The sequence below is a fragment of the Pristiophorus japonicus genome, chromosome 19 (assembly GCF_044704955.1).
Source record: "Pristiophorus japonicus isolate sPriJap1 chromosome 19, sPriJap1.hap1, whole genome shotgun sequence".
Classification (NCBI taxonomy): Eukaryota; Metazoa; Chordata; class Chondrichthyes; family Pristiophoridae; genus Pristiophorus; species Pristiophorus japonicus.
Genome location: NC_091995.1, coordinates 95,864,764 through 95,876,241, shown reverse-complemented (window position 1 = coordinate 95,876,241; position 11,478 = coordinate 95,864,764). Strand labels below are relative to the sequence as shown.

The 11,478-nt window shown below is 58.6% G+C and overlaps 1 protein-coding gene across 1 annotated transcript in view; it reads right to left on the bottom strand.

Moving 5' to 3' along the window:
• Positions 1-2,373: 2,373 nt before the first annotated feature.
• The window catches only part of sox10 (SRY-box transcription factor 10), a 30,870-nt gene continuing 21,765 nt past the window's right edge, over positions 2,374-11,478 (bottom strand). The window contains exons 2-3 of the mRNA XM_070861867.1: positions 7,011-7,270; positions 2,374-3,273 (exon numbers count right to left, since the gene is read on the bottom strand). Coding sequence (XP_070717968.1) covers positions 2,555-3,273; positions 7,011-7,270 — 979 coding nt within the window. The 3' untranslated portion in view covers positions 2,374-2,554. The remainder of the gene's footprint in view (positions 3,274-7,010; positions 7,271-11,478) is intronic.

Here is an 11,478-nt window from a genome sequence, read left to right as displayed (position 1 = left end):
ACAGGGACTGTGGCTCTCGTATTGGGCTGTTCAGCCACCTCAGGACTCATGTTAAGAGTGGAAGCAAGTCTTCCTCGATTCCGAGGGACTGTCTATGATGATGATTCCCCACTCAATTCCCCTGTCCACGTTTGTTCAGCCTGCTCCCGATCGGGGGGAGGGGGGGTGAGGGGGCGGGGGGAGTGTGGAGTCTCAGGGTTCTGCGACCACCATTGTTGTGTGGGAGAGGGGATTGTAACAGGGCAGACACTGTGAGCCATGGCCCCCACCACCCCCCCCACACTGTCCCCGCCCCCCACTCCCTCCTCCTTGGGCCACACCGTGTGTAAACCAGGCCCACCGGAGAGTCAGGCCTAAACTGCAAGGCTTCTAGGACAGGGGGTATCGGCCAACATTGGCCCCTGGGGATTTCGGCACATCTCTCTCCCCCTCCCACCCCGCCCAACACGTCCACCTTCACAGTGCCCCCATCTTCCCCTCAGCCAATCGCAAAGCGAACACAAGAATTGGGAGCAGGAGTCGGCCATTCGGCCCCTCGAGCCTGCTCCACCATTGAATCAGATCCTGGCTGATCTTTGACCTCAACCCCACTTTCTTCAGGCACTTTCTTACCCCGATTGGATGCTTTCACCCCCCCCTCATTCCCCCCCACCCCGCCCCATCACGTCTCCAATATTAGCACAATTAATAAACAAATGTCAATTAAAGCCACGCCCCCCCACATTTTTCTCAACGTCTGTGTGATGTTCCTCCGGGAGTTGCCCCAGGGGGAGGTCGATCCCCTGCGGGACAATCCCGGGGCAATGGCAGCTCCTCATTCGGCCTCCGGCTCGCGAGACCGACACTGTCGCTGGGATGGCTGGGCCCCCCCTTGCCCCCCCGCGCTGGGCCCAAACTATTAAGACGCAAAAAAGAGGCGGCTCACGGTCCCCCCTACACCTAAAATACAAGGGCCGACATTCCTCCCTCGACCAGTTTCCAAAACGTCGCCGCGGGATACGATGCGGATATGTCGAGGGGAGGGATATTGTCCCGAGGCACCCTACGGCAAACGCCACTTCGCAACAGGCCAGGGTCCCACCGTGCTCTGACGCAGCACGGTCAGGAAACAAAGGCCGAAAATACTCCTTTAAAAAAAGAGACGTTCAATTTCTTTTAGAAAATATGTACACATTTCTCCGAACCAGCTGCGCGCACACACGTTCGCACACACACACACACGCACACACGCACACACGCACACACGCACACACGCACACACGCACACACGCACACGCGCACACACACGCACACACACGCACACACACGCACACACACGCACACACACACACACAGATATATTTACACACACACACGTTCGCACACACACGTTCGCACACACACGCGCACTCACACGCACACACACACACACACACACACACGTGCTTGTACACGCGCACTCACACACAAATATATTTACTCTGCACTGTGCGTAACGCACAGAATGTTAGCGATGCTCTAGTGAGGCGGTTCTCCTTAAACCAAAACCTCAGCCGTTTGTCGTATTCAGTCCCGGATCGCTGGCCAGGCCGGCATTTATTGGCCATCACTAATTGCCCCTTGAGAAGGTGGTGGTGAGCCTCCTTCTTGAACCGCTGCAGTCCGTGTGGTGAAGGTGCTCCCACAGTGCTGTTAGGGAGGGAGTTCCAGGATTGTGACCCAGCGACGATGAAGGAACGGCCGATATATTTCCCAGTCAGGATGGTGTGTGACTGGGAGGGGAACGTGGAGGTGGTGGTGTTCCCGTGCCCCTGCTGCCCTTGTCCTTCGAGGCGGTAGAGGTCGCGGGTTTTTGGGAGGGAGCTGCCCGCGAGAGTTAAGCGGATTAAAAACAAGTGAAGCAAAGCGGGTTTAACTCTCCCGCGGACGGTGTCGGGCAACGATCCGGGATCGCGTGGTGTTCGGGGTTGGAGTCCTGTCTCGCTGGTCGAAGGCCGCATGGAGTGACCTCCCTGATGGATGGTGGAAAGCTGCGCTCTCTGCAATCGGTCCACCCTAGGACAGACAAGCGAAGCCTTCGGCCTTTCTCCGGCGTTGAAAGGCAGCGTGAGAGGAGGGGGGAGGGGGGGGCGGGGGGTGGGGGGGGTTGTTTGTTCCGGGAAGCTTGCTTATTTTTGTTGGTTTGGTGACACTTTGGGAGGCTACTGCATCGTGTTGTGTCGTCAGGAGGCAACGGGGGAGGGCGGAGAGGGTGGGGCGGTCACTTCGGGTATATTGTCTCGAGCCAACGTCTTTGCTCGGCCGTGCGCGAGCGACCTGTCGCAGTGTTCACTGGGCTCCTCGCCTCCGTTAACAGTCTACAGGCGAGAAACTTGCGTTCGACCCAGGCACACGCGGGAAACGTCGGGGATATTAGAGGCGCTCGTTAGCATGCTCGATCTTCGGAACCGTACGTGTAGATTGGATTTTATTTTTTTTTTACTTCTGGTCCTTTGGTTTTAGAAAGGAAAAAAAAAAAACAAGTCCCGTTGGGTCCTCGAACTCTGGGCAGGGGGAGGGGGTGGGGGGAGTGGTATTAGGGCCGGGTGAGAGTCGTGTAGACCGGTTGCTCCCAGTGGGTGGGGCTTCGGGACTGGGGGACCGAGCTCGGGTCTCCGATGGACGTGTAGAGCGGGCGTTGTGAGGCGCCCATGTAGGAGAAGGCAGTGTAGAGGCCGGAGGCCTGGCCGGAGGCACTGTAGTAGGAGCCCGAGGGCTGGTGCTCGGGGTAGTCGAACTGGGAGCGGGTGATGCTGGGGAAGGCCGAGCCGTAGTGAGGGAGGCTCAAGGAGGTGTAGGTGATCTGGGCCGACGAGTGCTGCTGATCTGCGTAGTGGCCCGGGTGGGCCTGCTCCGTCTTGATCTGGGTCTTGGGCTCGGAGGGGGCAGCGGCAGCCGAGGCCGCGGCCGACGACCCCCCCCCGCTGTGCTGCTTGGCGATCCAGGCGGAGTGCGCCCCCGCACCGCTCAGCGCGCCCCCCAGCCCGTAATTTGCGGCGTAGGGCCCCGCCCCCAGCGACTGGCCGTGGCCCGGGTGGCCATTGGGCGGCAGGTACTGGTCGAACTCGTGCACGTCAAAGGTCTCCATGTTGGACATCACGTCGTGGCTCAGGTCCCCGATGTCCATGTTGCCAAAGTCGATGTGTGGCTTGCCACCCTCCACCAACGGCCGCCCGTCCCGCTTGCCCTCCGCCTTCCCCGGCTGCATCTCCGTCTTGGGGGTGGTGGGAGGTGTCGGGGGGCCGTGGTTCTGGCCTGCGCAAAGGGAGGAGAAAAACAAGAAAGGGACGTCAGACGGCGGCTCCGCGGGAATTGATATCACTACTTGCCGACAGATTACGGAGCGGAGGGAGAATCCGGGGAGATGACAGCAGGGTGTGGGCACGTTAGAGTGGGCAAATATGGGGCAAGTGCAGTTCAACAACAACCTGCATTTATATAGCACCCTTAATTCAGAACAACATCCCAAGACGGTTCACAGACGCGTAAATTAGGCAAAGTTCAGTACCGATAAATTCAAAACGCTGCACCTTTTGGAATGAAGGATACAAATAAATCAATCAGTTTTGAATGGAGTGGAGGGAGAGAGATCTGGGGGTGCAAATCTGTGTATCAGTCGAGGTATTGAGTAGAATGGGCCTCTACTCTCTAAAGTTTGGAAGAATGAGAGGCGATCTCATTAAAATGCATTCATTCTGAAGGGGCTTGACAGGGTAGATGCAGGGAGGATGTTTCCCCCGGGCTGGGGAGTCTAGAACCAGGGGTCACAGTCTCAGGATAAGGGGTCGGCCATTTAGGACTGAGATGAGGAGAAATTTCTTCACTCAGAGGGTGGTGAATCTCTGGAATTCTCTGCCCCAGAGAACTGTGGAGGCTCAGTCTTTGAGTATATTCAAGGCTGAGAACGATAGATTTTTGGACCCTAGGGTGGAATCGAGGGATCGAGCGGGAAAGTGGAGTTGAGGTGGAAGATCAGCCGTGATCTCATTGAATGGCGGAGCAGGCTCGAGGGGCCGAATGGCCGACTCCTGCTCCTGATTCTTATATTCGAATGGTGGTAGTTGGTGGTGCAGTCTGCAGTTTTAGCCAAGCCGTTATGGGAAGGGTGTTGGAGCCATGGGAAAGTTGCCATGGAGATTCTCTGGGATCCGTAACAAGGATCAGAAGATACTGTTATGGGAGACTCTAAACACTGGGGCAGTATTCGCTGCAGTAAGTGTCTGGAAGGGGAGCAAAAGTTTTTAAAAAGTTCCACCGGTTGGTGAAGTGGTAACAAGGGTCAGAGACCCGGGATGAAACTAGAAGCAGAAAGAGAGATGTTAAAGAATGTTTTCACCCAAAGTTGCGTCAGAAGGTGGTTCCATCAGCACAAGAGGCTCCTGAAGCAGAGTTCGGAGTGAATTCAATAAACACTTGAAGATAAATGTTGAAGGGTACGAGGATAGAGCAGGTCACTGGGAGACGAGAGTTCCAGCGTGGAGCGGGAACAATGGGCCGAATGTCCTCCTCGCGTGTTGGCCTATCTGCGCCTTTACTAAGATAAGGGGCTGGAATTTCCGCTTGTTGCCGCCCCGATTAGCGACCCTGAGGGGCGGCAATGGCGGCGGTGAGCTCCTCCGAGCGGGCAGCCAGCCTCCAGCGCCCCGCCGGGATATTCGGAGCCAGTATCGGCGGTACGCGGGGAGTTACCGCCCGGGAGAGGCGAGCCGGTGTGTAGCGCCCCCTGCTGGGACCGCCCGGGGAAACGGGCTGTAGCCACCTCGGGTGAGTGTGGTCGGGTTTTTCTTTGCGATTTATGTTGTGGCTATGAAGTTTTAAAGTAATTGGGAATGTATTTGATGGTTTTATTTCAGTTTTTTTTGCTCTCCCCGGGGCCTCGCGCACGCTCAGCCGGTGTGCATCGCCTCCCTTCGCGCCACGTCCCACACTCAGAGCCCCGCGGCCCAATATTGCTGACTGAGGCGCCAAACTTTACCGGCCCACAATCCGCCACACCGGAAAACCAGCCCGAGGAATTCACATCTGTGAGCGATCAACGGAGTTCAGAGAAAGTGTCTTGTCCGACACTCTGAGCGTCCTAACCAGCTCTCAACCACCGATGTGTCAGCCGGAGATAATCGCAGGAGCGGGAAGGGAATGGGGGAAGATATGGGGCTGGATATTTGGTTGTCTAACGCCTCAGTTAGCGGCCAGAGGAGGCGATAATGCGAGCATTAGAGCTTAGCGACCGGGCGCGCAGTGTTAAGCGCCCTGACTGAAAATTCATTCGTTGCTCCCCGGGGGCGCAAACCGCTAGCGCCCGGCTGCTGCCGATCGCTCCGATCCTGACGTATTCCTGGTGCAACGCCCACGCTCGCGTCCCGGTCGGTAAGTTCGGTGTCACGCCTCATTGAGCGCCCGCCGAGAACAACATCTGGAAAAACAGCGAGTCCGGGCTTGCAGATTCGTTAACTGGCGGCTAATTAAAGGGATAAGGAAGTGCTTCCCTGGGAGGTCACAGTCAGTGCGAGGTTTACACACAGCACGGTGCGTGAGCCCCCGAGGTCACAGTCAGTGCGAGGTTTACACACAGCACGGTGCGTGAGCCCCCGAGGTCACAGTCAGTGTGAGGTTTACACACAGCACGGTGCGTGAGCCCCCGAGGTCACAGTCAGTGTAAGGTTTACACACAGCACGGTGCGTGAGCCCCCGAGGTCACAGTCAGTGCGAGGTTTACACACAGCACGCTGCGTGAGCCCCCGAGGTCACAGTCAGTGCGAGGTTTACACACAGCACGGTGCGTGAGCCCCCGAGGTCACAGTCAGTGCGAGGTTTACACACAGCACGGTGCGTGAGCCCCCGAGGTCACAGTGAGTGCAAGGTTTACACACAGCACGGTGCGTGAGCCCCCGAGGTCACAGTCAGTGCGAGGTTTACACACAGCACGGTGCGTGAGCCCCCGAGGTCACAGTCAGTGCGAGGTTTACACACAGCACGGTGCGTGAGCCCCCGAGGTCACAGTCAGTGCGAGGTTTACACACAGCACGCTGCGTGAGCCCCCGAGGTCACAGTCAGCGCGAGGTTTACACACAGCACGGTGCGTGAGCCCCCGAGGTCACAGTCAGTGTGAGGTTTACACACAGCACGGTGCGTGAGCCCCCGAGGTCACAGTCAGCGCGAGGTTTACACACAGCACGGTGCGTGAGCCCCCGAGGTCACAGTCAGTGTGAGGTTTACACACAGCATGGTGTGTGAGCCCCCGAGGTCACAGTCAGTGTAAGGTTTACACACAGCACGGTGTGAGTCTCAGTCACAGTCAGTGCGAGGTTTACACACAGCACGCTGCGTGAGCCCCCGAGGTCACAGTCAGTGCGAGGTTTACACACAGCACGGTGCGTGAGCCCCCGAGGTCACAGTCAGTGCGAGGTTTACACACAGCACGCTGCGTGAGCCTCCCAGTTTGCAGCGGCAGACAGACATAACGGTGCGGGCGGAAACAAGTGGTTTTGAAAACTGTCATGGGTGCATTACTGTGCCGCGTCTTTAAGACTCGGCCTTTCCCGGGATCTGATTCGGAGTTCCGCGCATACGCAATGGGCCCGCAAATTGTACCGACCAAACTTTTGTTATCGTCCCCCGCCCCAGCTCTGGAGTACAACGGCTGATTTAGCGCCCCCCTGTCAGCTCCTCGCCCAATTCTGACCAATTTCTGGGCGGGAGGCGCAAACATTTTCAGGCGCCAAAAGTACCGCCCCGCCTGGATTAACGGCGCAAGAGAGCCGCGACCGAATTTCTCCCGCCAAGTGTTAGTCGCACTTTTTTTGGGGGGGGGGGGGGGGGGGGGGGGGGGAGACGAGATCCCGGGGGGTGGGGGGGGAAAGAGGGCAGAGAACGATGAGTCTGTCCTCAGTGCCCTCCCCCCGCCCCCCCCCTGGTTGTTGGACGCGCGATGTTCGGAAGGGTCGAGGGGAGCGAGTGCGAGTGCGGAGAGGCGCGGGGGGGGGGGGTGTCACCTGCGTGTTCGCCGTGTCCCTCCGACAGCGGGGAGCTGCCCACCGCGCGGCCACGGTCCTGGGGCACGGCCTTGTAGTGGGGCTGCACGGCGGACAGATGGCTGTCTTCAGGGTGTGTCTCGCCATCCCCCTGCCCAGGCTTCATGTTCTTGCGTCGCCGTGGCTGGTATTTGTAGTCGGGGTGGTCCTTCTTGTGCTGCGACCGAAGGCGCTCCGCCTCCTCCACCAAACGGTCCGCTTTGTCATTCTCATTCAGCAACCTGCCACCAACACAAAAACATCACAGGTTTCAAACACTGTCCCCCAACTTCAACTCACACAATCGTGGAACGAGACAGCACAGAAAATAGAGAGAGAGAGAGAGAGAGAGAAAGACTTGCATTTATATAGCGCCTTTCACGACCACTGGATATCCCAAAGCGCTTTACAGCCAATGAAGTACTTTTGGAGTGTAGTTACTGTTGTAATGTAGGAAACGCAGCAGCCAATTTGCGCACAGCAAGCTCCCACACACAGCAATGTGATAATGACCGGATAATCTGTTTTAGTGATGTTGGTTGAGGGATAAATATTGGCCCCAGGACACCGGGGAGAACTCCCTGCTCTTCTTCGAAATAGTGCCCCTGGGATCTTTTACGTCCACCTGAGAGAGCAGACTGGGCCTCGGTTTAACGTCTCATCCGAAAGACGGCACCTCCGACAGTGCGGCGCTCCCTCAGTTCTGCCCCTCCGACAGTGCGGGCGCTCCCTCAGTACTGCCCCTCCAACAGTGCGGCGCTCCCTCAGTTCTGCCCCTCCGACAGTGCGGCGCTCCCTCAGTACTGCCCCTCCGACAGTGCGCCGCTCCCTCAGTACTGCCCCTCCGACAGTGCGGCGCTCCCTCAGTACTGCCCCTCCAACAGTGAGGCGCTCCCTCAGTACTGCCCCTCCGACAGTGCAGCGCTCCCTCAGCACTGCCCCTCCGACAGTGCGGCGCTCCCTCAGTACTGCCCCTCCGACAGTGAGGCGCTCCCTCAGTACTGCCCCTCCGACAGTGCGGCGCTCCCTCAGCACTGCCCCTCCAACAGTGCGGCGCTCCCTCAGTACTGCCCCTCCAACAGTGCGGCGCTCCCTCAGTACTGCTCCTCCGACAGTGCGGCGCTCCCTCAGCACTGCCCCTCCGACAGTGCGGCGCTCCCTCAGTACTGCCCCTCCAACAGTGCGGCGCTCCCTCAGTACTGCCCCTCCAACAGTGCGGCGCTCCCTCAGTACTGCCCCTCCGACAGTGCGGCGCTCCCTCAGTACTGCCCCTCCGACAGTGCGGCGCTCCCTCAGTACTGCCCCTCCGACAGTGCGGCGCTCCCTCAGTACTGCCCCTCCGACAGTGAGGCGCTTCCTCAGTACTGCCCCTCCGACAGTGCAGCGCTCCCTCAGCACTGCCCCTCCGACAGTGCGGCGCTCCCTCAGTACTGCCCCTCCAACAGTGCGGCGCTCCCTCAGTACTGCCCCTCCAACAGTGCGGCGCTCCCTCAGTACTGCCCCTCCAACAGTGCGGCGCTCCCTCAGTACTGCCCCTCCGACAGTGCGGCGCTCCCTCAGTACTGCCCCTCCGACAGTGCGCCGCTCCCTCAGTACTGCCCCTCCGACAGTGCGCCGCTCCCTCAGTACTGCCCCTCCGACAGTGCGGCACTCCCTCAGTACTGCCCCTCCGACAGTGCGGCGCTCCCTCAGTACTGCACTGGGAGAGTCAGCCTAGATTTTTTTTGTGTGCTCGAGTCCCAGGAGTGGGACTTGAACCCACAACCTTCTGACTCAGAGGCAAGGAGGTGGCCATTCGGCCCATCGTGCCTGTACCGGCTCTTTGGTGGAGCTAAGTAATTAATCTCGCTCCACCCGCTCTTTCCCCACAGCCCTGCAAATATTTTACTCCGTCAGGAAAAGACTGGAGAAGTTGGGGTTGTCCTCCTCCGAGCAGAGAAGGTTAAGGGGAGATTTGATCGAGGTGTTCAAAAACACAGGGGTTTTTTGATAGAGTAAATCGGGGAGAACCTGTTCTCAGGAGCAGGAGGGTCGGTGGCCAGAGGGACATGGGTTTAAGGTAATCGGCGATGGAACCAGAGGGGGAGAAGAGGAGAATGTGTTTACACAGCGAGTTGTTGTGATCGGGAACGCGCTGCCTGAAAGGGCGGTGGGAGCAGATTCAATAGTGACTTTCAAACCGGGAATTGGATAAATACTGGAAGGGGAAACATTCACAGGGCTGTGGGGGAAAGAGCGGGGGGAATGGGACTGATTGGATCGCTCTGTCACAGAGCCGGCACAGGCTCGATGGGCCCAATGGCCTCTTTCTGTGCTGTGCGATTGTATGGTCCCATGATACTCTACCCTAACCATATAGAAAGGACACAGAGGCAGTGACAATACACATGCAGAAACACCTTTCTGGTTCCCATTGGTACCAAAGAGCAGGGAAGGGACCCAGGAGGTAAGATAGGGGGAGGTCTGGTGTCAGACAGATTCTCTCTCACCTCTCAGTCAGGAAGTTGTAGGTTCAAGTCCCACTCCAGGGACTTGAGCACAAAAATCCAGGCTGACACTCCCCGTGCAGTACTGAGGGAGCGCCGCACTGTCGGAGGGGCAGTGCTGAGGGAGCGCCGCACTGTCGGAGGGGCAGTACTGAGGGAGCGCCGCACTGTCGGAGGGGCAGTGCTGAGGGAGCGCCGCACTGTCGGAGGGGCAGTGCTGAGGGAGCGCCGCACTGTCGGAGGGGCAGTGCTGAGGGAGTGCCGCACTGTCGGAGGGGCAGTGCTGAGGGAGCGTCGCACTGTCGGAGGGGCAGTGCTGAGGGAGTGCCGCACTGTCGGAGGGGCAGTACTGAGGGAGTGCTGCACTGTCGGAGGGGCAGTGCTGAGGGAGCGCTGCACTGTCGGAGGGGCAGTACTGGGGGAGTGCCGCACTGTCGGAGGGGCAGTACTGAGGGAGCGCCGCACTGTCGGAGGGTCAGTACTGAGGGAGCGCCGCACTGTCGGAGGTACCGTCTTTGGGATGAGACGTTAAACCGAGGCCCTGTCTGCTCTCTCAGGTGGATGTAAAAGATCCCACGGCCACTATTCCGAAGAGCAGGGGAGTTTTCCTCGGTTTCCTCGGGCCAATATTTATACCTCATTCAAAATCACTGTAACAGATTATCACATTTGTGGGGGCTTGCTGTGCGCAAATTGGTTGCCGCGTTTCCCATATTACAACAGTGACTACACTCTAAAGTTGGTCTTTGTTTTGAAGCGACGTTTGAAAACCATTGCCCGCCAATCCTGTTCAAAAGACTTGCATTTATATAGCACCTATCACCACCTCAGGATGTCCCAAAGCGCTTTACAGCCAATGAAGTACTTTCAGTGCGGTCCCTGCTGTAATGTGGGGAACACAATTACACGTGACACGTTGCCATTTCTGAGATTGCAAATTGCGACATTGGGTTTACGAACGGTATCCCATGTTCCAAGTATGTGGCAGACCTTCACAGTCAGTGTGCAGGTTCAGACAGAGTCCGAGCTCCATGAACTTGGGTGTTCAGATCCATGTTTCTAACTGCTTCAGCTCAGCTCTCCTTCGCCCCGCCCTGCACAATCTGTCACCCTCCACACACTGATCCCTCCACCTTGCTGCTTCACGGCACTGAACTAAAAGCTCACCACATCGCCTCCGACTCCAACTCAATCCGCCAGGAGTTCACAGCTACACAACTCCTCATTGCTTCAGTTTTTCCTTCCTCCACACCCGAAGCTGCACCCTGCACCCTCGCCCTCAAATGGGAAGGTCGTGGGTTCAAGTCCCACTCCAGTGACTTGAGCCCACAATCCAGACTGAAACGCCCAGTGCAGTACTGGGGGAGCGCCGCACTGTCGGAGGGGCAGTACTGAGGGAGAGCCGCACTGTCGGAGGGGCAGTACTGAGGGAGCGCCGCACTGTCGGAGGGGCAGTACTGAGGGAGCGCCGCACTGTCGGAGGGCAGTACTGAGGGAGCGCCGCACTGTCGGAGGAGCAGTGCTGAGGGAGCGCCTCACTGTCAGAGGGGCAGTACTGAGGGAGTGCCGCACTGTCGGAGGGGCAGTACTGAGGGAGCGCCGCACTGTCGGAGGGGCAGTACTGAGGGAGTGCCGCACTGTCGGAGGGGCAGTACTGAGGGAGCGCCGCACTGTCGGAGGGGCAGTACTGAGGGAGAGCCGCACTGTCGGAGGGGCAGTACTGAGGGAGCGCCGCACTGTCGGAGGGGCAGTACTGAGGGAGCGCCGCACTGTCGGAGGGGCAGTACTGAGGGAGCGCCGCACTGTCGGAGGAGCAGTGCTGAGGGAGCGCCTCACTGTCGGAGGGGCAGCACTGAGGGAGTGCCGCACTGTCGGAGGGGCAGTACTGAGGGAGCGCCTCACTGTCGGAGGGGCAGTACTGAGGGAGTGCCGCACTGTCGGAGGGGCAGTACTGAGGGAGCGCC